Source organism: Prunus avium, chromosome 2 (assembly GCF_965620075.1).
Source record: "Prunus avium chromosome 2, drPruAviu1.hap1.1, whole genome shotgun sequence".
NCBI lineage: Eukaryota > Viridiplantae > Streptophyta > Magnoliopsida > Rosales > Rosaceae > Prunus > Prunus avium.
The window spans coordinates 26667595-26691635 of NC_142285.1; the positions used below are offsets into that span (position 1 = coordinate 26667595).

Below are 24041 nucleotides of genomic sequence, written 5' to 3' on the forward strand. Positions count from 1 at the left end.
TCAAAGGGTAGTATAGTAATTCAATAATGGAACAAACATTTGTTTTTCTTTTTGGGATTTTTCTGTCAAATATTTATTTTACGAAGAAAAAGTTAATTGAAAATCGCATGTGCTTAGTCAACTCTTTGACTCTGGGCTGGATCTCAGTTTTGCCTTGCTATTACTAGTAATACAAAAGACAGACAATAACACTCGGCATTTCACCTTTAATTCCCCCAAGGTTGTAATTCTCTCTCTCTCCTCTTTTTTTTCAGACCCAAGGTTGTAAATTATAATTGTGGTGTGTCGAATTTTTTTATTATTATTAAGTAAATATATAGATATATAAAAATATAAAAACTGAAAATGCAACATAAAAGAGGATGTGCCTGCGGTAGGGAGCAACTGCTTCTATATAATTACTTAGGTGAGATTTATTTATTATTATTATATGAATTATTCACTCTTTTTAAATTTTGGTTACATTTTAGAAAATCACAATAAAAAATATTATACGAAGAATGCCACGTGGAAGATCTTCGACTTTGGTGTGTTAGAACCTGTTTGTTGTGCTTCTAGTGAAAAATAAAAACAAAAACAAAAACTTGGGTACTTGAGTTTTTTTTTTTTTTGGTCAACTAAACTTGAGTACTTGAGTACTTGAGTGTTTGGGTGTTTGTCTGCTTGAACCCATCAAGGACAATTTCTTCCTTAATGCGGAAGTTTGACTGGATTTTATTTTTTTGGAGATTCACTATTATACTTAATATAATAGCCCAAATTATAATATAAGAAACCCATATGAAATTGACTTAAGAAATACATCCAAAGCCCATTTACAACTTAACAAAGAGGCTTCTAACTTTGTATAAATTACAAAACTACCATCGATTTCTTAAAACAAGCTCAACCCCAAAACCTCATAAAAAACCCAAAACACTCAATAGGGAATCAAAATTCAATTCAATAGGGGCAACTGTCATTTTTTGGGTTTGTTTATGGAAATTAAATGGTGTAGAGTTGATCTATATCATTAGTGCTAAGAATGAGTATATGACTAAATATCTTTCTTTTTTTTCTTGATTTGGTTGGTGTAGCTTCTCATATTATGGCATGTGCTTTCTTCTGTGGATCTTTTTCTCTTCTTGAGTTATATGTAACATGTGTATTTTGCGTGTCACTTATAGGATCTCAGATACAAGGATAAATGCTCTTAATCACTTAACCGCCTTAGGCAATCCTTTGAATTGTTAACCAACAACCCGTTTATTAGTTATTATTTGTATCACTAGAATTAATAAAGCTTCCCCTCATTAGTGCAACTAACATATTTGCTTTGAACTACAGAATAAAGCCGCTTCCTAATAAAGTACATTATATTGAAATTGCAAGAATCAGATTAATCAATATCTCACCAAAAAAAATAAATTCACCTTCATTGACTTGGCTACAATATTAAAAATATATATATACAAAATTAATATCTAAAAACTTCGTCCATCATCTCTCTTCATGCATCAAAGTAGGAATGGAAAATCGACACAATGGACAAGACCTGCTTTTGTCCACCCACTTGAGAATGCAAGCTCCATGAAAAAGATGAGAACATACAAGTACCTGCCGAACCAACCACAATCTCCTCCATACAAATCGAACACACAGTCGAAACTTGTACTTCTCTCACCCTCTCCAACTTATTCTCAACCCACAATTTTTTGGACCAAGGCACGAATTCTAATCCGGCCTCCCCCACGTCATCGTTCCACACGTAAGTGTCAACAACATGAACATTGATGAACACCGAAAGATACAAAACCTTATGCCGGCCGGTACCACCGCTGGTAACCAACAAACAGAAAGAGGCATCGTTCAATATTTCATCTGTCATCCGCTGGTAACCAATAAACAGTATATTATATAGAGTGTTGCTAAATGAACTCAAAAATTAACTAAGTACACCCTATGATGATCTAAGTATACCATAATATTTTAATCAAAATGCAAAATTAACTAAGTACACCCTATTTAACTACAAAAAATACCCTTGATACTCCCTAATACACTATTACACGACACCCTAATACCAATCCTAAACCAGGTTTCTCATTTTATGAGTGTTATACTTTTCCAGCTCTTGCTCGTTGTAATTTCTACACTCATGAATCTCAATGTCTACAATTTATTTAAAATTTTTACTTTGGCAGGAAAGCAAGGGCATAGAAGACTTTGGTAATGTTATTAGAGAGGCCGGTGGAGATCTCAATGTCTGCAACTTATTAAAATTATATTTATTTCACAATTCAATATATTCTTTTTGGTTATTTTATATTAGAATAAATTATTAATTTAATAAATAATTTAATGATAAGGTGTACTCAGTTAATTTTAGAGTTCGTTTAGCAGCACTCATTATACATGTAGTCGTTTCTTTAATATGAAAAATAATTTATTCTATTGCTCTTGCTTCTTTAGTTTGTTTTTTGGACTCTGGTGGGTCAAGCTCATGATAGGCTAGTAGTTTTTTAGTTTGTTTCTTTTCTTTGGCCTTAGCCTGCCTTTTCATAAATAAAAAGATGATAATAATATAATTTATCTAAAAAAGAAAATGTGAAAATATATTGAATTTTTAGGAATTTAATTTAGATAGCTGCACGTACTTAAAGACCCTGTTTGTTTTGGTGACTGTAATTGTATTGAATTCTAATGTAGAATTGGAGCACATTAGATTACATTGGATTGGAGAGAGTAACAACACCACGTGATTAAGGGGCTGGACCCCAATTCACTACTTTGACCATTACAGTTCATCTTGTAGGCCTCCCTCAAGAGTCCACATGATGAATGGTGGAGATCTTCTAATCTAAAAATGTACACCAAAATTTACTAGACCAGTACAACATGCTATCAGCATATGGATACCCAGATCTTTTTTAGAAGGAAAAAAAAAAGATCACCGGAAATGTTTTTTTCATTTTTGTTTTTATATTATTGGGGGAGAAGTCTCAGTCAATGAGGGCATTTTTCTTCTTCAACTTCTGATGAGGAGAGGAAATTACCATTCTTTTTCTATTTCGCCTCAAGAGAAGAGATGACCTCACTACAATACTACATAATACTTTTGACTAAGAAGAAGATGTCAACTCAGAATAGGAAAATTTAGTAAGGAAAAAAGGCAAATACGGTAAGGACTCTTAAGAATTCAACCATCGGCAAGTACTGCTATGGGCAGTGAGCCCCCTTATGCATATGAAAAGAAAAAAACCAAAGTATCATGCATAATCAAGAACACCTCGTAGCTGGACGAAAAACACTATGCGCATAAATGCAATCACACAACACTCAGGCTTCCCACAACAAATTTAAATCAATTATGCATTGTGAAGAGGAAGAAATTCTCTACTACATTTCTGTGAATGCTATATACACCACAAAAATAATGTCCCATAGGATTGAAATAAAACTAGGTTAGCTTGGAGACTTAATGAGCATGGTTTTTGTTCAGTTACCGATATGACATTTCTTCCCATCGGTCGTAGAGAGTGGACAATAAAAATCATCACATATCAACCGGACCCCAAATATTTCTGTCATCAGAAGACTTTGAATCTCTTAAAAATGCTCCCAAGTGCGGTCTTGCTGGTTGATTTCTTCCAAGAGGGAAGTTCCAAAATGAATCAGAGTTCTCGAAGAAGATGTAAAAGGCGACAGCGGATGCTAAAAACAGTCCTAAAAGCACCATATAGATCTGCCACTCTGCATATTTGGAACAAGGGTAAACAAACCTGTCAAACCACACACAAAAAAATATATAACAACAAAAGAAGAAGAAAACAGAGAGAGAGAGAGAGAGAGTACCTTTCCAATCTGCTGGAACATTTAACTTAGTTACAACAGCCCCCCATTCATTAGAAGTAGTGAGCACAACCCTGAAACCAAGAAAAACGTGAGCATCCAATAACCAAAGAATTACATACTCCAAATTTTTTGGGTTACAAAACATGTCTAAAGTTAAATTTCATTGGAAGTTTCCAGCAACACTTAGTACTCTACTTTAGCATTCCAATGCAGAAGAAAAAGAAACAAGAAAATCTTTTCCAAAGTTAAAGCCCCTTCCTGTGCAAGACTATAATTCCAATGCTGTTCAATGAAGGCAAATAGAAGCATTAAGAAAATTAGAAGAAAGTTGTGTGCCGATCCTTAAACATTCAATAGAATGAATACCAAGGAAATGGCCTCTAAAGAAGCATTTTCATGAAAAATACATACTACGAAAGTGCATCTAGCGCGACCTGAGATCTGAAAACAAGATGAGCTCTAATAACACAAGTAAAACCTTCTCTATAACATATGCAAATTATACAGCAAATCTATCTGCATTACAAAATAAAGTCAAATTTTATTATATTTAAATCACGGTCAAGGAATGGATTGATTGTTAAGCACGGGTCAATCAATTATGGTAATGCAACATACAAAAACATGTCAGTAGTAATTCACAAAACTGTATTGGTTGGAAGGGCCTTACCTTTCAGTGGGACAAAACTCCAGAGTTTCAATGCATGTACCCAGGTGTAGCCTCTTACTCCAGTGGCAAATCTCCATTTTCTTAACTTCAACCACACAAATATCTCCATCTTTGCTTCCTCTGCAATTTAAAGAAAAAACTGGTGAAACCGATATCGTAAACTATGTCCCAACAACAACATTCTGATAATATTTACCAAATCATCAAAGCACTGTATCCAAATGTGGAGTGACTCATCATTGAGCCAAAGAAAGAACATAATAACCAGTCAATTAATATATTTCACTGATTCACATCAACATAGAACATTTGAAAGATTTGTCCTCTCTCTTAAAAGGGCGTGTGAGCAGGCATATCTATGTGTATATTACATTAGCACTCAATTCATTATAAATATGAACCAGTCTAATTACCAGAGATGTTTAATGTTCAATTCGATGCACCATCAGAGCAATTTATTGTTTAACAAATTCTCATTTAAAGCCTAGTATATAAACACAAGATAAAATGCAGTAAAGCACTTACAGAGCAAGATATTTCCCATCCTTGCTGACGGACATAACGGAAGCAGACTTTTTAAGTAGCCTCTTATGCCCAATTTTAGTCCATGTACTTATGTCCCAAACTGCGGTGAAAGCTTTATCACCTGTTTGATTAAAACAAATATATTTAATTGTCTGAGAAACAATGATATAGCAGTACAGAATTATTTTAGAGAGGTAGACCTTTTTGAACAGTGCAAAATAGAAAGGGTTTTGTTCCATCCTTAGAAAACCGACAGAGTTCAATCTTTTCATCCTGCATGAATTAAACTCCAAATATTACCTCAAGATTCCACCCAAAAAAAACACACCAAATATTATGCAAGATAGGAGAAAAAAAGGCAATATATTTCAAAATTTTAAATGAATAAGCCATACCGAGTTGCGAGTCAAAGTAGTCAAAGGAACACAATCTTCCATCTTCCATATTCTTGCTGCCCCATCAGTAGATGTTGAAGCTAAGAACTCAGAGTCTAGGCTAGAGTAGGATAAACATAGACCAAAACATTCAAAATCCAGTATAGGAAAACTGTGCAAATCTTCTTAAAAGATTCCAGTCTATAGACTCCATACACCAAAAGAAAATGAAAGGGAAAAAGAATCCATTAACGTCTTTTATTTTCATTATATAACCAATTCATCTTTGCTTATACTAAATTCAACCAAGACAGGTGGTTTGTTTGAGATTCTTAGATGAGTGGAATAAGTACTGCGGGAAAACAGCATGGCCTTCTCCTATGTAACTGCAGTAGCATTGATTAAGATACATAACTCTTCTTGCTCAATCATATGACAATGCCCAATCCAACAAAATGTAAACAGATATCTGATTATAGCATTTTCTTATGCCTTGTTATCTGTATTTAAATGTACACAAGACAATCAACAAGCATTTTCCTCACCTGAAATCCAAATCACGAACCGACTTGTGCGCTTTTGGTTCATCTAAAATTATTCGGAGGCTTGGCCACTCCAAAATTCTCAAATGCCCATCCTAAAGTTGATTAGGGCATGATTAAATAAATGTTTGGCATAAAAATTAAGCTGCAGCACGAGACGTGTATGGTGAAAATGGACAGTAATACAGATTATTGCTTACCACTCCACCAGTAGCCAATTTAGATCCATCAACACTAAAAGCTAGACACTTCTGTGGACCAATTCCATTCAAAGGAGCTAGTTCTTTTGCCAGCAGCTTTGCATTTGATTCTTGGCCATATAACTCAAACAATCTGCATTTCTCCCAAAAAAATATAATTCAATATATGAGATATACTGACAACTCAAGGAAAAATACTCAATGTGGCCACACTTGAGGACTACATAACCTCCACTAAAATCTCAATAAACAGACTAGCTAACACAGAAAGAGGAGGAGCAGGAGGAAAAGAAGCTCAATCAGCCAACAAACACCGGCAAGTTGAGCAACAATTTATACGAGAAAAGTATCCCCATCATGCTCTTGTCTCTATCTTGGTTTAATCCTAACAAACTCCACCTTAAATTTGAATAATATCTTTATACAGAGATCATGTTCTTTTGTTGAAGTGAAGTCAAAATGTGCAAACAAAAAGCAGTGATAGTAGGAAAATAAAGCATATGGAAGACCCAAAAAACTTATCTTCTGGGTTCTAAATTTAAAACGGTTCAAGAAAACCAAATATTTGAACCTTGCCACCGAAATTAAATAAAAATAAAAAAGCACTTAAAAAAGAAAATATATTCCACAGATGTGTACCCACATATCCTATCCAAGCACTAATAATTATAGTACTATTACAACAATGAAGCAGTGCATCAGATGGGAAGCTTTACGCTCCAGTTTTAGCAATCAAACAGCACTGCTACTCTCCAACAACATCAAACAACAGTACAGTTTGAGCAAGCTTTAATGATCAAACACCATAAACCAATAAACAAGGACAGCTTTAAAAAAAAGGTTCTTTAAACTTATAAAAGGCGTCAACTAATTATTAGCATCAAATTGGGAAACAAAAAGAAACCCACAATAAAAAAATAAAAAAAAGTACCACGGATATAAAATAACAAAAACAGCTGTTAAATTTCGAAAAACAAAATCACTAGAAGAGAAAGAAAGCTCACTTGCAGCCACCATTAGAGGTAGAGCAAACGATGTCGTCCCCGGTTGGGTGCACCGCAATGGAAACTGGCTCACCCTCCACTTCTTCAAGCACATATGTAGTCTAAACAATCAATCCAAAACACACACAAAACAAAAATTAAAGTCAAACGCAAGCAAACAAAAAAGTCAACCCTTTCTTCAAGCTCTCTTGGGTCAAACCGGTAAAACAAAAAAACCCAAAATACGAATACCCAATTCACAGGGCAGAAAAAATTGCATCCAAAGCTTGTAAATTTCAAATAAAAAGAGATTTTAGAAAGAGAGGGAGACCAGGGGAGAGGAAGCGAGAGAAGTAGTCTTGGGGTCGAAGGAGAATATCTCGAGAACTGAAGAAGACGACGACGAAGAAGAATCCTTAGGCCTGGACCTCCCGAACACCGCCCAATTGGCGCTTTCGGGCCGTCGGATCCACGACCCGCACGTCACCGGACCCTGCTGTTCTGCCCCACCGCTAGCCATTCAGTTCAATTTCCGAGAAGAGAGAGAAAATAGAGGCAAAATCTGACACGGAAAGAATTAGAAATTTCGTTAGTTTTCTCTCTGGATATTTATTTATTTATAGAAGTAAAAATGGACCCCAGCAAAACCCCCAAAGGTACAAGAACGACGACCATGTTGTTGTCGTTGTGGGTCCCACGGAGCTGTATCGACGACGATGATGCTGATAACGATGTTGTTGGTGGGATGGGACGATGTCAACTTTGTTGACGGATATTCGCTCCAAAGATTCTGTGCGTTTTTTTCTTTTTTCTTTTCCCTCCAGGACTAGGTTTGGGCCTGGTAAGGCCCATTATGGTTTGTGCTCAGCCCATTGGCCCAACCTTTGTCTTTTCCATTTTTTTTCGTTTTTTTTTCCTGCAGCAAAACCTCTATACTAAAACCCTACCGTTTTTCTGGTTCTCCGTCGTGAAATTTCAAAGCTCTGTTGCCCAACAAAGCCTAAGCTTCCATTTCGGTCTCGGGTATATCTTGTTATCTGTCAGAGACGCATTGAAGGGCTGAGCTCTCTGTCTCTCTCTCTCTCGCAGTCTCCAGAAACAGCGACTAAATTGGGACCAGAGAGGTATTGCCTTAACTCACTGAGGGTGCATCATAAAATGCTCTCCAAGATGCACACCAACTGTTTGGTGATATGTCTCCATGAAACATGTTGGATATTGTTTTCTTTTTCATTATTGCTTTTAAGTAATTTAGGTACCAACACAGTATCTGCATACTGACTTCGTATCTTGTGTTTTGTTCTTGTAAAAATCTTTTGCTTACACTTTCTGTGCTACTGTATGTGTCGTACTTCATTTCAGTTCATATGTTTCTATTATTTTTCTTTTGATAGGGTAGTAGTGTCTCTGTCCTTTCTTGACAAAACCCAAAATTTGATTGTCTCAAACAATAATCAATTCTGAATGGATTTTAAAGGATTAATAAACCCTTGTGGATTTTATGGATTGTAATTGAATAGGGGTCCTGCTTCTCTCAGAATAATCTCTGCTCCTAAGTTTGCCTGAGCTTTCTAACCCTGGCCCTTCATGAAGGTCCAACGATCACAATTTAATGTGAATTTGTTCATAATACATTGATATTAATAGATTTCTTTTTGCATTTACTTCTTCTTTTTCTTAATGCATTGAGTTTTTTCTGTCCTCTTTCCTCTTCAATTCAGTGTTTTGATATTCAAAATTCACCTTTTGAGTTGGGTTTTCTAGTTTGTACAGAATGTGTATAGGTGTAGCTCGAGATAGGATATGGATTCTCCAGTTAAAAGATTATGTGAACCATTTTATTTATTCTTGTTTTAGAAAAAATTGAATATTGTAGTTGAATTGCATTACTCATCAAGTTTCAGGGCATTTTGTATTTTACGAATACGAAACTGGATTAAGCAAGATGGGTGTGAAACAAGACGATGGCAGTATTATGCCTACATCTGAACAGGTATGCATTAATTCTCATTTTATTTTATCCAAATGAAAATCAACCAATTATATCTTATCTAGCACTAGCAGTCCCTCAACATGTGCTTGCAATTATGGTTCTATTCAGTCTCATAGATGTTTGCTCGGATCATCTGTTTGGTTAAGATATTCGATTGTAAATATTTTGGCATTTTGCTTATAGTAGTTTTTTTTGTATTTTTTTTTTACTGAACATGATATTTTGGCCATTTCTTCTTACCTGATTGTACTACTCTCTTTGTTGCTTCCTGCTTTCTAACCACATTCGGCTGTTTATAAGTAATACTTGTGAAAATAGTTAAACTCTCATCTGTTTTTATTTTTTTCTAGCTACATACTTGGAATGTGCCTGACCATTTAAGCAATCTGAGCTGTAATCTTGACACCTTCTTTACATATCTCCACTATCTCACTCCTCCAACATGAGAGCTGAACACTAGGTTCTTATGTAAATATATGGATTCCTGTTACACGATTAGAAAATAAATGGTTCATATTTTCATTTGCAGGAGAAGATCTCTGATGAGTTAGATATCAGAGTGAAGAAGTTTCTTAGAGGCGAAAAAACTAATTTGGAGGTACCGTATTGTAAAGGGAATTTGACTTTTCATGAAATTTGACTTGTTTATTTCTTATTGCATCTTGGATTGTCGTGTTTGTAGGGCTTGCAAGATAAAAAATTGAAGGGTCAACTTGCTGTTAGAGAAGAATTGTTTGGAAAATCTGCACAAGCAGCTGCCAAGGCTGAGAAGGTGAATTTTTATTGAATGTGATCTGTCGTTCTGTTATAGCAGAAGGGGAAAAATCTAACATACAGTCATGCTTAAGCATTCTGTTGGCTTTTGTATTAATTTGTATAGATTCAGCTATGGTTTGAATTTTTTTCCAGTCGTATGCTGTTTGCTTTTCATCTGAATTATAGTTTTCTCTGATTCACTGGATTTAGTTCATACAAGCTGATCTTCTACAAGATGTTTTGCTTCTCCTTTTCTTTTAGTAGATGTAATAACAATAGACTTTAATGAATTTTCATTTGTGATCAAAATTATAGTGGCTTCTGCCAAGTGAGGGAGGCTATTTGGAGGCTGAAGGCATAGAGAAAACATGGAGGATCAAACAAGAATCAATTGCTTGTGAAGTAGATATCTTAAGCGCGAGGAGTCAATATGATATTGTCTTACCAGGTTGAAACCTAAACGTTTTTATTGATTTCTAATGATTAACAGTCAGTCAGAATTTTTCATTCAAACTTTATTGTTTTCCTTATTGAAGTTGAAAGTTTTCATGTCCTATATCTGGTTGTGTGGCTTTTTTCATTTCAGTTATGCAAATTCTGATTCAACTGGCCTAAGCAAAATTAGTTTTGGGATGACCTGTATTGACTGAGAAGAGAGTAGAATTTGGAATATCCTGATTTATCGACAATAAACAATGAAAAGAAAACTGGAAATATTCTTTTCTTTTTACAGGGTTTTCAGATAAGTCCATTGATATTTGGTGGAAAGAAGAAATAAACGAACTGGAGCAGAATAAAAAATATAGCTTTGTTGGGTGCTGGATATTAGTTGAGATAATGGTTCAAGGGGTTGAATGTGGGATCGATAACGTTGCATTTATAGTAGATATTAAAAATAAGGCAGATTTCTTTGTGAGATCTAAAAGCAGGTTTATGATTTGTGAGGTCTCCTGCATCACAAATCTTACTCTAAAATTTATGACTTAAACCTAATTCTTATCTGCAGATCTTGGTCCTTACACACTGGATTTCACCTCAAGTGGTCGGTATATGGCAGCTGGTGGACGCAAGGGCCATCTGGCTATTTTAGACATGAAGAATATGAGCCTGGTTAAAGAAATTCAGGTATTTTGGGCAGTATGAATTCAAAATAAAACTATATTTTTTCTACCGAGTAGTAATACCTTTTCAGTCAGATACTTTGACCTTATATTATACATGATTGTTTGCCTCTCTTTTTTTCTTACCAAAATTGTTCGCCTCTTGCTAGATTGATTTAGATATGTTTCTTGCAGCCATGTCCCCATGTCTTAGTCTTCATATGCAAAGATATAATGTACTAGTGTGGAATTTGATGCACCAGATTAGATTCTGAATTTTGTAACCAACGTTATGAAGATAAGAGTTGCGGGAGAGAGAATGAAAGGCATCAAGCAAGTACATTTTAAGCAATTTAATCTTTGAACCTTATCAAGTTGTGATATGTTTTGAGTCAAATTATCAGTTTGATGTAGTTGTAGCTTCCCACTGTCCAAATGTGAAAGTTTAGATGGGTGGATGTTACTGTAGTAAACCCTTTATTGTTTTCCTCAATGTACATTTAGTTCATTAGTGGTTTTCTATGTTTTTAAATGTTATGCGCAAATGTTGGGTCCTTGTTTGATTTGTACTTCGTGGTTTAACTGGAACATTGAACTGATTAGCTAATTGTTTGTTCAGGTTAGAGAAACAGTGCGTGATGTGGTGTTCTTGCACAATGAGTTGTTCTTTGCTGCTGCCCAGAAAAAGTATAAAACTGTTTGCTTCACTTAAATTAATGTTCTGTAGTTTGGTAATCTTTTTACATTTACAGGATAGATTATAGATGGAAATTTTTTTCTGTTGCATGTGACTAATATTGCCAAACATCGAATACTCCCATTGTACAATTTTTATTTGGACAAATGGACAACTCCAGATATTACTAAAACCTGCTCAATCTACTTTAAACTGACTTGTTGATCCAGCAGATTATAGATTTTTCTCACAACCACATTTTTCTTTATCCCTGGTGGTGGCATGGTGATGCACTTTTGTCCCATTTTATATACATTGATTTAGCCCTGTGTACTTGTTGGAGGATTCACATTATGTTGTTTGAGCCAATATTCTCTACCATGGCCTTCGGTTACGTACATGTATTTTTTTCTTTTCCTTGCAATGTGAATAAACACACGAGTTCAACTTATAAGCAAAATCTCTTTTTGTAATTTTCACTAGTTTATCTTCTACTTAAGATTGATGTTTAATCTTGTTTAGAGGTGCTAACCATTTTAATTAACAACAGGTATCCATATATTTATAACAGGGATGGCACTGAACTTCATTGCTTAAAGGTTAGCTTACTGTGTTGAATAGATTGTTGTCTAACTACATGGCTCTCAATGATTTAAAGGCTTTTCCCTACTATTAGTAACACAATACTAATTATTGTGCAAGTGTTTATTTTCTTATCCCAGGTCTTTGTTTGAGCTGTCTCATTACAGTGCATGTATTGTGAACTGGCTAATCAATTATATCTTCTGTTCATGCTCCTAATGAGTTTATATTATAGATTGCGTAGAGTTTAAAAGCTCTTCAGATAGGTTGGTGATGCTCTGGGAAAATAGCAGTATTTTAAGATTACTCCCTTCTTTCTTTTCTCAAATCATAATCTGCGACTTGTGGTCACTTCATAAATAGATATTTAATCTATCCTGGGTTCACAGTTAAAACTTGATTTTCTGAACTGTGATTTCTGCCTTTATCCCATTAATAAATTGGTTTAGGTAAATTCTTAGGCAGGTCAAACATGTTGAATAATATGAGATAAAGTATCGAGCCAGAATCTTAAAAGTCAGTTGCTAGCCTTTTTGTGTAATTGTGCTCTAGGCGTTCAATTTCTAGGAACAGTGTTCCTCGTATATATGCAGCTTATTCCATAATTTGGTCTAATATTCTTACAAGTCAAATAGTTCCTTGTGATCTGTTGTGCAGTCTCCTTTAATAGTTAAGTGAATGGTTTTCAGCTGCGTCTGTATGGAGCTAAAGTTATACTTCTTATCATGTAGGAACATGGCGCGGTTTTAAGGCTTCAATTTCTGAAAAACCATTTTCTCTTGGCATCAATAAACAAATCTGGGCAGCTTCGTTATCAGGATGTAACAATGGGCGGGATGGTAGCTAATTACAGGACTGGCTTAGGCCGTACTGATGTGATGCAGGTGAACCCCTACAATGGGGTTGTTGCTTTGGGTCATTCACTTGGTACAGTTTCCATGTGGAAGCCTACAAGCTCTGCTGCTATTCTCAAGAGGCTGTGTCACAAGGGGCCCATCACGGCAATGGCATTCCACCCAAATGGCCATCTCATGGCCACAGCTGGGAAAGAGAAGAAAATTATGCTTTGGGATTTGAGGAACCTTAAGGATGAGCCACTCCAGACTTTGCCGGGGAATGCAGATACTCTTGATTTCAGTCAGAAAGGTCTGCTTGCTCGTTCAACTTCATCATTTGTACAGATCCTTAGAGATTCATCTGGGACTCAGAACTACAATAATTATATGACTCATAAAATAATTAAAGGTTACCAAGTAGAAAAAGTGTTGTTTCGACCTTATGAAGATGTTCTCGGCATAGGGCACTCCATGGGGTGGTCTAGTATTCTGATTCCTGGTTCTGGGGAACCCAACTTTGATTCTTGGGTGGCGAATCCATTTGAAACATCTAAACAGAGAAGAGAGAGGGAAGTGCACTCTCTACTTGATAAGCTCCCGCCTGAGACAATCATGTTGAATCCCACAAAGATTGGCACAGTAAAGCCTCAGAGGAGGAAAGAGAAGAAAACAAAGGAGGAGAAAGAAGCCGACATGGAAGCCGCTGTGGAAGCGGTCAAGGGCATTGAACCAAAGAAGAAAACAAAAGGAAGGAATAAGCCGAGTAAGAGGACAAAGAAGAAGCAGGAGATAGTTGCGAATGCCAAGAGGCCTTTCTTGGAGCAACAAAAGAAAGAGGAAGAACAAGTGGCTAGGAAGAAGCAGAAAGTAATTGAGCAAGTGGAGCTACCAACATCTTTGCAGCGGTTTTCTCGCAAGAAATCAGCTACATAGTTGTGCTAATCTAGGTTAAGGTGTTGTATTTTAATTCAATGTTATTCTTTTGTGATTTGTGTTTGTTTGTCTTCAATCAAAAATAACTTTTCCATTTATCTATCAGTAAAAGTACGAGCCAAAGGGGTTCTAGTTTCCAAGCTCATCCCCATAATTCAAATTTCAGATTTGGGATTTGATTTCAGTTCAGTAGGATTCATGTAAATCTAATATTCATAGGATTATGCATTTCGGTTAAACTATGTTGTCCAGATTGATCTGGTTCAGCACAAATAACATGAGCTCAAATGGCAAGCTTAACCGGCGTATTGAATCCATGGCATGAGTTCAACCTCCCGTACGTTTTAGTGGAAATATAGATCAATTCGGCCTCAAATCGTACGTAGAATCAGTTAAACATCACGATTCGAATTGTTTCGGTTTAAGTATCAAATTGGTAGCAAAAGCAAGCGTGAAGCCACCCTTAGGCTAGTGCTAATTTTTGGAAAGTTCATCCTATTTAGTGGAAATTAGCCAATCTCATCCTAAAGAAAATGTAGTACTCTTCATTCATCTTATATATATATACAGAGAGTTTCCATTGAGGAATCCCTCAAATAAGCTTATTTGAGCAACATTCTTGTAGGGCTCAGTCTGCATTATATGTAGGGCTCACTCCGCATTGTATTTCACTAATCCCAACGTATATTTTATAGATATTCATTCAAAGATCATCTCTACAAAAAAATCATTTGAATTCAATATCATTTGACCACTTAATTAAATTATTGAAATTCAAGTACTTTCTTGAAGCACCATGATCATTGATTTTGTTGATTCCAATTAGATGCCTTAATGATTTTCAATTTGCATGATTTTTTGCAAGGATGATATTTGAATAAAGATGTGAAAAATAGTTGGTTTGGATCGTTGAGGGCAAGTGGGAGCATTTTTGCTTACCACTTTAACCATAGGTGTACCCTCACCACCATCATCAATGCTTGACACGTGTCCATATACATAACCATAGTTAACTTTTGCTTTGTATTTATGGAATCATGATTATGTCTATGGACACATGTCAAGCATTGAGAATGGTGGTGAGGGTACACCTATGGTTAAAGTGGTGAGCAAAAATGCACCCAGGGCAAGTAAGGGCAAATACTATTCATGTGAATAGTGACTGCCCTAACAATTTTTTGACGCATTCCCACCCATCGCCATGCCAACCACTATTTATATGAGATATGAGGAGAGGAATATGTATGAATTTTGGTGTGAGAAGTGAAGAACATGACTAGCTATTTATAGAAAAAACAAATTCTAAATTTTTGGGTATTTTTTTTATAAAAAAAAATTGTATTTAAATTAGTCTCTGGCGTTAGCTTACCCAGGCAACAGCCCAAAACAAGTCTTGCTTTCAAGCTTGCTCACTTTCATGGGCCCACTTTTTGCCATGGTAACTTTTCCTTTGTGGGGCTTGTAGTGTGACGTCGGTCAATTTAAATACCAAAAAATTGAAGAAAAAAAAAGGGAAAAAAATACCAAGAAATTCATAAATTTATTCTATAAATACCTAGCCATGTTCTTCACTTCCCACACCAAAATCCATACAAATTCCTCTCCTCATATCCCATGTGAATAGTGGTTGCCCTTGAGTTGCCATAGAAATAGGTGGGAATGCATAATAAAAAATTGCTAGGGTAGTGACTATTCATGTGAATAGTATCTGCCCTTCTAAAGGGTGCCCCCTCAAATAAATTATTTGAGGAATCCCTCAATATAAGGGAGATATATATATATGTATATATATATATATATATTCCTCCCAATAAACTCCTGGCTCTACCAAACCAAAGCAATCTGTCCAGTGATTCATTTTGTTGAATTTAGATTGCTTTGCTTTGACAAGCAATTAAACCACTATTCTTTATTCTCTAATGTCATAAATGTTTCTTTAAAATAACTTTTTTTCTTTTATATAGGCGATATTGGGGAAGAGGGAATTGAATCTAGGATCTCGACTGCATGGGTAAATATTTTTAACCACTTTTTTTTTTAAATGTAAATGATACTAGCGGAAGAGCAAAGTAAATATAGAATCTCACACAGTCAGTTCAAAACAAGGACTAAAATATCAATAATATTGACGAAATATTGTCAATATTATCGTTCTTTTGGGTCTAGGATATTTTGGAACATATCTATCATGCCCCAACTCAAGGATTTACCCAACTTAGGGTTAAGACGTGATTCACACCTTAATTATAGAATTTAATAAAAACTATAACTAAAATGTGAAGAAATATAAAATAAATATTTCACATAGAATATTCAGCAGAAACGAATACATCTAAAATCTTAAAAAATTTACATTATTTTTCAAGTTAGAAATACTCAAGAGTTCACTAAAAGAGTAGCTCATTATTCATCCACAAGCTATGTACACAATACACTCTATAGATATGCCAAAATCATCACAAGCTTTAGATTTTAAGTTCAATACCTGCCAAATCTGTTAGGGGGGGAGCGAAACCACAACTCAATAAGGACATAAACCTTTTTACGGTAAATTGTTATAACTAAATTAAGTGACATACAATCACACAACCAAATATCACATTATTAATAATAATGCATGAATGCTCTTCATATAATCCCATTAATTCATATAACTAGACAAGCAGACATGCACGTCTCATACCATGCTTATACCACTTGGTCTCGAATGCCCATTTATATGAACTACCCCTATCTCAATCATCCAATAAATCCCTTTTTGTTAGTCATCTTGTCTAACTTCCTGTCGCCAGTCCCATATCACCCAATAAAAACCATGAGCATTGTGGGATCCTTGAGATCTGGTACTTGCCAAGAGTTGGACTCAACTACACAAAAGATCATTTCTATTACCCTTTTTTCCATTAGTATTTTTCCTCCTCAAGAACTCCAACCAATTTCCATGACATGATATAATTATGTCTTTCACATATCTCATATATCTAAAAACAATGTAATCATTTAAATATCACCAATGTACATATGATCATGCCAACATTAATCAAATAGTTAACATGTAAACACCCCACATCAAGAACATTATATAATATCAAGAACATCCATTATAATATCACACATAACATAGTGCTCACGAAATTTAATTAAATCAAGTCCTGTAAAAGGCCCCTCCAAGAAACCCCTTACATTGACATCAAAGCTTTTGCTAGAAATGTAAGGTGTTTCCCAATTTTCTACCGCATTCATAAACTCAATCTCCCACTCTATTTCTCTCTAATATTTCTTCTTCTCTGTAATTTTTTTTTTCTTCGTTCAAACTTACAAATGCTTCATAACTTGGCTGAAATGAGAATGAAAAACAAAGGAGTGAAATGGTCTATTTACAGTGTAGTGAAGACGGTAGCTACAGTACATGATAATATCAACATTTATGTAAGTACTTAATCTCCAAGTAATATATATCAGTATGGCCTTGCACTCAAAGTCAACAACAGATAAGAAAAGAATGACTATGACGACACGTGGTGACTCCAATTCCACCAATTATATCCTAACAATTTTCATGTTAGAATGATGAGTAGACAAGGCTAGTAAACATAGCTTTGCTACTATCATGCATGGGTGACATGCTCATTGACACCTAACAAGGGGTGCATTTTTGCTCACCATTTTAACCATAGGTGTACCCTCACCACTCTCCTCAATGCTTGACACGTGTCCATAGACATAACCATAGTTAACTTTTGCTTTGTATTTATGGAATCATAGTTATGTCTATGGACACGTGTCAAGCATTGAAGAGGGTGGTGAGGGTACACCTATGGTTAAAGTGGTGAGCAAAAATGCTCCCCCTAACAAGAAGGAGGTGTACTTTTAATTACTATTCATGTATAAATATGGAGTTATCCTTTTAAAAAGAATACATAGCCATACAATAATAAGCATTAAAATTAAATTAAATCAAAACCTTTAAAGAAATTTTAAAAAAGAACACGTGAATTTAACTAACAACAAATCCTAACTAACCATCTTTTCAAGAACCAATATATATAAAATAAAATATAAATAATTATTAGAATAGTACTATCAATGCAAAACAATATATATTTCTTTTTTACCTAGATAATTACTTATAAATATACATATAATAATGTTTATTCCTTTGTAATAAATTTGGGAAAAAAAAAATGGACTCTCACAATATTCATACATATATCATATAATTATCGATAATATCGAAAAATATAGACATTGATAATTTCTCACATGCTTCAACAATATTTGGCCAAAACATAGCGATGATATCAATAATATCAAGATGATGAAGATAGCAAAATTTTTGAATCTCATTGGAACTCTATGTGGTATTAAGTTACTCATGTATTTTACATTCCATGATTTATTTTCAATTTTTACCATTTTCAAACCATATTTTCGATATTTTCTCGAAATGACCATTGATATTTCCGAAGGAAAATTCTAGGGAGACCAACTTTAGATACCAACTTGTGTACCAATTCTCTAATAGAGCGTGGGACCCATTGTATTGATGGGCTCCACCTCTATTAGAGAGTTGGTACACAAGTTGGTATCTAAAGTTGGTCTCCCTAGCATGACCCATTTCCGAAACTTGGTTCAAACTTCAAAATATGTCGTACAGTTGTCAAGGTAAAAAAGAGGAAAACCCGTGTGCTGTCACTGTGTTTTCCGTCATTAAAAGGAAAGACTACTTTGAACTCGGTGTGAGTTTTATTTTCTGATGACGAGCCCCTTATCCTTCACCCCAACCACCCCCTCTCTCCACCTCCCCACTTTCTCTAACGTGCGCCATCAGGATCGCCTCAGCCCCACCACCCTCCTCATCAGCTACCCACATCCGCTCCCACGTGTCCAGATCCTCTACCGTGCGCCGCATGCTCTCCCACGCCCCTCCCTTTCCGCCTCCGCCCTAAGCGCCGCCGCCGATGGCCTCTTGCAGGACGCCGGAGCTACCGCGTTTGTGCTCGCCGGCGCCTACAGCCTCGTCCTCTGCTTCGACAATCTCACGCAGCGAAACCTTCTCCAGCAGGTCATTTTGCTCTCCCATTGATTTTTCTTCAAATCTCCAATTAATTGTTTCCATTTTGATTTTCCATTTCTGGTACCCTGTGGAATTTTTGTTCTGTTTTTGGTCACAGATTTGCTTCTTTGATTTTGAATCTGTGAAATGCTGAAAATGGAAGTAGGACAACCCCACTGACACTGTTCTGTTATTCTCTGTTTACAATATTTTACTAAAGGGGTAACATTTACTTACCCAAAAAAAAACAATAGCTCCATATTTGCCTACCTAAGAGCATCTCCAAGGGAAATGTCAAATACTAAACATCAAATTTAGATTTGATGGCTGATGTGGCAATTTGACATCTTACACAACTTTACACTCCACCCGATATGTCAAAATTAAATTATTATTTTATTACATTTTAGTGTTGATTTATTTTTAATTAAAAAGAAAAGAATAGAAAAAATAATAAAATATTCATTTGACATCTTGCTTTTGGGATGTCAAAAATAACATCTCAACCTCCAGCCTTCATTCCACATCAGCTTTGACACATCGGTTGGAGCGATGTGAGTTGTTATTTCTAGCCGTTAAATGTTTATGAGGCACTTTTGATACATCGGTTGGAGATGCTCTAAAAGAAAAGAAGCAATAATGGCATATAGTCCTATAACTTTTTCTCAAATTTTTGTCACATAAACCAATCACTATTTGGTTCAAATCTTATCAACAACATATGTTGGATAAAAAAAATATTTAAAAAAATGGTGACATAATAGGATTTTACTTCTTAAAAATAACTGAGGTCGAAAGTAAATTTGCAGACGTTGGCTAGGCCAGTTGGACATCACTGTGAGCAAATGAAACATAATAAATAACGTGCGGTGTTTCATTAAAACATACCTGCACCAGGGTGTATACACCCCTTGTGTCTATAGCACTTATCACGTTATATCGTAGCATGTGGTGTTTGATGAAAACTTACCTTAACGAGGTGTATATATCCTTTGTGTCTATAACACTTATAATGTGCTATAAGTGTTTGATACGTGTTATAGGCACTAGGAGGTATACACCTTGGCATATGTAGGTTTTACTCGTGGCGTTTTGGTCTCGCTAGCGTTACTCTTTAAAATGTGCACCTATATCATTAGCATATAAATTGTAATATACGTAATGTGTTACTTTTTTATTTGTTAAGTAGCATGTGATGTTTTTCACATTTCTTCTTTGCTTACACAATAATTGAATGCAGAGTTTAAGCAGAAAATTGGTGCATATATTGTCTGGTCTGCTCTTCATGCTTTCCTGGCCAATTTTCAGGTAACCCTTTTGCTAGTTTTGTTCAGAATTTCTACAACTTGTTTGTTGTTCATTCGTTTATATCCCCAGCGGGCAGTGCTAGAAGTTTCCTTGACTACTTGAGCTCATCTTTCATCCTAGAATAGCACCTCAACAGCAGCTCGCTACTTTGCCTCTGTGGTTCCCCTTGTCAATTGCTTGAGGCTTCTTCTTCATGGCCTCTCCATAGTCACCAATGAAGGACTAGTCAAATCTGTCACTCGAGAAGGAAACCCAAAGTAAGTTTTACCAATAATTAAACCTTATACTTGCAGCTAATTTTTCTAAAGCCAGAGTGATTTAGCTTCATTTTTTTAACATCTGCAGGGAGTTGCTTAGAGGTCCTTTGTATTATGTTCTGATTTTGATTTTATGTGCTCTTGTATTCTGGCGTGAGTCTCCAGTTGGAGTGGTCTCCTTGGCAATGATGTGTGGTGGGGATGGTAACTTCTCTAGTTTCTCCAACCAAATTCACATGTCCCTTACTCATTATTCCAAAAAACCAGTTTTATACAACGACGTGTCTATCTCTCGAGAAGAACTTACCTGTAACATTCACTACCCTTCTCTTGCAATGCATCTCTCGTCACGCATCATGTGAGAGAGGGCAGGGAACCCGCTGCAGTAAGTTTTAGTCCTATCTCTCTCATCATGGCATGTCATGTGATGAGAGAGATAAGATACGCGCACGACACGACTGTATATAACTGGTGGTATGGAAGAAAATTTTCTCTTACTGCTTCCAATAGTGCAATGATAACCTTTTCAACTTGGCTGTTATAGGTGTAGCTGATATCATGGGAAGAAAATTTGGGTCCATAAAGATCCCTTATAATAAAAAAAAGAGTTGGGCTGGTAGCATATCCATGTTTCTTTTTGGGTTCTTGATTTCCCATTGGGATGCTCTACTATTACTCATTTCTGGGATATTTTCATTGAATTGGGTCGAGACAGTGAAAAGGTAGCATTGATTTCTCTGGTGGCAACAATAGTGGAGTCTCTTCCAATTACAGATGTACTAGATGACAATATATCTGTTCCATTGGTGAGCATGGCAGCAGCATACTTGAGTTTCTCTTTGTAATGAGTAGCTGTCGTTCGGCTCTCAAGTGATTAAGCGTTCAAAGCTCTGTTGTGAATGGGAATGTATCCAAGTCGAAACCGCATCCATTGAGCTCTGTGACACATTGACAAAAATAGAGCAAAACAAAAATGCAAACCAATTTTAGAGCCAACAAGGTAAATAGTGTCTAGCTAATTTTCAGGCCATCCTATGAGAAAGGGTCTTATTTTCTGAGTTGTTTTGTATTCTTAGCGAGCAGTTACCCATGTATCCAAGATCAGAATTTGGCCTATTCCCCTCTTTCGATTTCCTTTTGTAACCGAAAAGTGAAAATGTATAGGGGCTAAATTTCAAATGCATCGTAGCTTCAACAGATGGGCTTCCGGATTATGAACTGCATATATGCCTAACAATTGCCAATTCTGCATTGTCCCTAGGTTAAGCCCTACCTTGGGTGGGTTTTATATGCCAATTTGATCACCACAATTGGTTGCCCTTCGCATCCAAGCTCATGGTTAAAAAAAAAAATCAAAAGCGGATTCTAAAGTTGCATCAAATCATTTGGTTTAACGACATTTAGTCTCCACTTTTTAAAGGAAGTCTTGAGTTCAAATCTCATAGACGAGAGTTTCGTGTGGTGTTGAATAAATTAAAAAAAGGCACAGGATTACATTATTTATTTGCTTGAGCTTAGGGCATGTGTTTGATAAGACACGGGGTTACAATTTTCTTTGCTCCCATGAACAAACGCCACATGGATTGAGTAGGTTTAGGCCAAAAGTTAAAAAACAAATCAACATGGATTCAAGTAGGCTGGATTTGACCCACGCGGCCCAAATTTTTTTGTAGGTCTAATATCAAATATAGAGCACTCAGCTGGGCCAAAGTATGATAATAGGATTTTATCTGTAAAACGTTTCCCCACAAAAATGCTTTTAATAGAAATATTAATCATAAACAAAGAATATAATTGTTCCTAAGCATCCCAATTCTAACCGATTAGTTATTAGTTTAGTGGTATTTATGTCGGAAGATATCTCAAGTTCGAATCTCCCTCTCTCGTTGATAAAAAAAAATTAATATAAAAAACAAAAATGTTATGTTGTGAGCTGAGAATAATAGGCTGTTAAAGCATATACTTAGTTGTTCACGTAAAATAATCAAAAGCTATTTATGGGAAAGTTTCACAACCATTTGGTTTGCAGATAATGTATAATATAATTATCATACTGCAGTTTATATGTTGAAGCTTGGCCAATAATGTTCTGCATATGGGAACAAATAATCACCTTTACAAGATTCCACTTTTATAGAATTATTTTCATTAACACCCCTAAAGTTTTCCCTTTTTTTTTTCACAAAAGATTTCATAACTTACACAAACACCCCATGAGGTTTTAAATTGTTTTCACAAAACCCTTTTTTGTTGATTATGATTGATGATTTTATATACAAAATTTCTCTAAATGACAAAGTTAGCCTGTGAGATTAGATTGCTATACATTTATTGAGGTTAATTTTGTCATTTGGATAAGTTTTTTTAATTAATGAAATCATCAATTTTTGGACGAAAAATCAACGAAAATGAGTTTTGTGGAAACAATTTGAAACATCAAGGGGTGTTTGTAATTTTTTAAACCTCAACGGGTTTTGTAAAAACACCGAAAACCTCAGAGGGGGTTAGTGTAACTCTACCTTTATACCTTGTCAATTAAAGATAAGCATAAATGATATTAAACATGTTTATAGTAATTTAAAAAGGGTTTTTCACAAAGAGATCCATTTTATAAATAAAATAAAAACCTCAAAAAGCTTATTTGGAGAGAAAAACCCTAAACTAGTCACTTGCATTTTTTTAATTGGTTCTTAGTGTGTTATAATTTTCTAAGAACCAATAAAAAATGACAAACGGCTAATTAAGGGTTTTTCTCTCCGAATAGACTCTTTAAGGATTTTTGTATAAAATGTCATGTTAAAATGGATCGATTTATAAAAAGTTATTAAAAAAAATAGTTAGATCAATGAATAATGCCCTTGAATTTTGGCATTTCCTTTCGGCACAAAAGGGGAAAGCGACTTGAATTTTGTGATAGAGTCTGAAGAAAAATTACATGGTGGAAGATGGAAGATGCTGAAAAGGAGCCACATTCGTAGTTATGGCATGTTCAATTATTCTTGGCTTCAAGTCAATGGGGCCTCTTCGATGGTTTTCGAGGTCATAATTATAGTTCTTGATCTTTCTCGTGAATTGTATTCGTCTATGTAAAGAAAAATAAAAATAAAATAATATGAAAATCCAAGGCAATCAACTTGCTAATAAGGTTGACCATTGACGAGGCATAATGTTATTGGCAAGGCTTATCTTTATTTTTGGTTGTTGTTGCCCTAGTTGATTGAACAACAACTTGCCATAAGTCGTCTCCTCCACAGGATAGGATGCGTTGACCAAAAGCGTCGCAAGTGTTAACAACTTCCCACCATTGGCAACTGCCTAGCCACTGCTTGAGGATAGGTATAAGGAAGCTAGTGAGTAGTTTCTTGGTGGGTCTAGTGCTCTTTTATATATGGATTTTGGACCATACTTACATTCCA

At 35.4% G+C, this 24041-nt stretch overlaps 3 protein-coding genes across 4 annotated transcripts; 2 read left to right on the forward strand and 1 right to left on the reverse strand.

Annotated features, from left to right (window-relative positions):
• Window positions 1-3324: 3324 nt before the first annotated feature.
• On the reverse strand, window positions 3325-7725 carry PHF1 (phosphate transporter traffic facilitator1). Its single transcript, XM_021961982.2, has 10 exons — window positions 7460-7725; window positions 7150-7250; window positions 6146-6278; window positions 5949-6040; window positions 5425-5524; window positions 5230-5302; window positions 5030-5150; window positions 4505-4624; window positions 3835-3905; window positions 3325-3732 (listed from the first exon to the last, which is right to left on the reverse strand). Exons 1-10 carry the CDS (start codon window positions 7646-7648, stop codon window positions 3536-3538), a joined length of 1197 nt encoding a protein of 398 aa, XP_021817674.1. The 5' UTR covers window positions 7649-7725; the 3' UTR covers window positions 3325-3535.
• Window positions 7726-8043: 318 nt separating this feature from the next.
• On the forward strand, window positions 8044-14181 carry LOC110759837 (Transducin/WD40 repeat-like superfamily protein). Of its 2 annotated transcripts, none has more exons than XM_021961976.2 (9): window positions 8044-8252; window positions 9027-9121; window positions 9651-9719; window positions 9804-9893; window positions 10193-10325; window positions 10884-11002; window positions 11597-11664; window positions 12204-12252; window positions 12967-14181. In XM_021961976.2, exons 2-9 carry the CDS (start codon window positions 9074-9076, stop codon window positions 14002-14004), a joined length of 1614 nt encoding a protein of 537 aa, XP_021817668.1. In that variant the 5' UTR covers window positions 8044-8252; window positions 9027-9073; the 3' UTR covers window positions 14005-14181. The 2 variants fall into 2 exon arrangements, with proteins under 2 accessions (XP_021817668.1, XP_021817669.1); XM_021961977.2 differs by having other exon boundaries at window positions 9033-9121.
• Window positions 14182-18706: 4525 nt separating this feature from the next.
• VTE5 (phytol kinase 1 VTE5) lies at window positions 18707-21822 on the forward strand. The gene is given in 7 exon segments (XM_021961953.2): window positions 18707-19069; window positions 20301-20368; window positions 20494-20625; window positions 20714-20829; window positions 21170-21279; window positions 21281-21318; window positions 21320-21822. Coding segments are annotated over 7 exon segments (924 nt in total). The 5' UTR covers window positions 18707-18760; the 3' UTR covers window positions 21471-21822.
• The last annotated feature ends 2219 nt before the right edge of the window (window positions 21823-24041 follow it).

Bases quoted from the DNA above. Each gene is read 5' to 3' on its own strand.
- PHF1 (XM_021961982.2), bottom strand. From the start codon at position 7,648: ATGGCTAGCGGTGGGGCAGAACAGCAGGGTCCGGTGACGTGCGGGTCG. The intron at 5,525-5,948 runs GTGAGGAAAATG...ATCCTACTCTAG, and splicing joins GTTCGTGATTTGGATTTCAG to CCTAGACTCTGAGTTCTTAG. The intron at 3,906-4,504 runs GTAAGGCCCTTC...TCTTGGTTTCAG, and splicing joins GAGTTTTGTCCCACTGAAAG to GGTTGTGCTCACTACTTCTA.
- LOC110759837 (XM_021961976.2), top strand. From the start codon at position 9,074: ATGGGTGTGAAACAAGACGATGGCAGTATTATGCCTACATCTGAACAG. The intron at 9,720-9,803 runs GTACCGTATTGT...TCGTGTTTGTAG, and splicing joins GCGAAAAAACTAATTTGGAG to GGCTTGCAAGATAAAAAATT. The intron at 11,665-12,203 runs GTATAAAACTGT...AATTAACAACAG, and splicing joins TTTGCTGCTGCCCAGAAAAA to GTATCCATATATTTATAACA.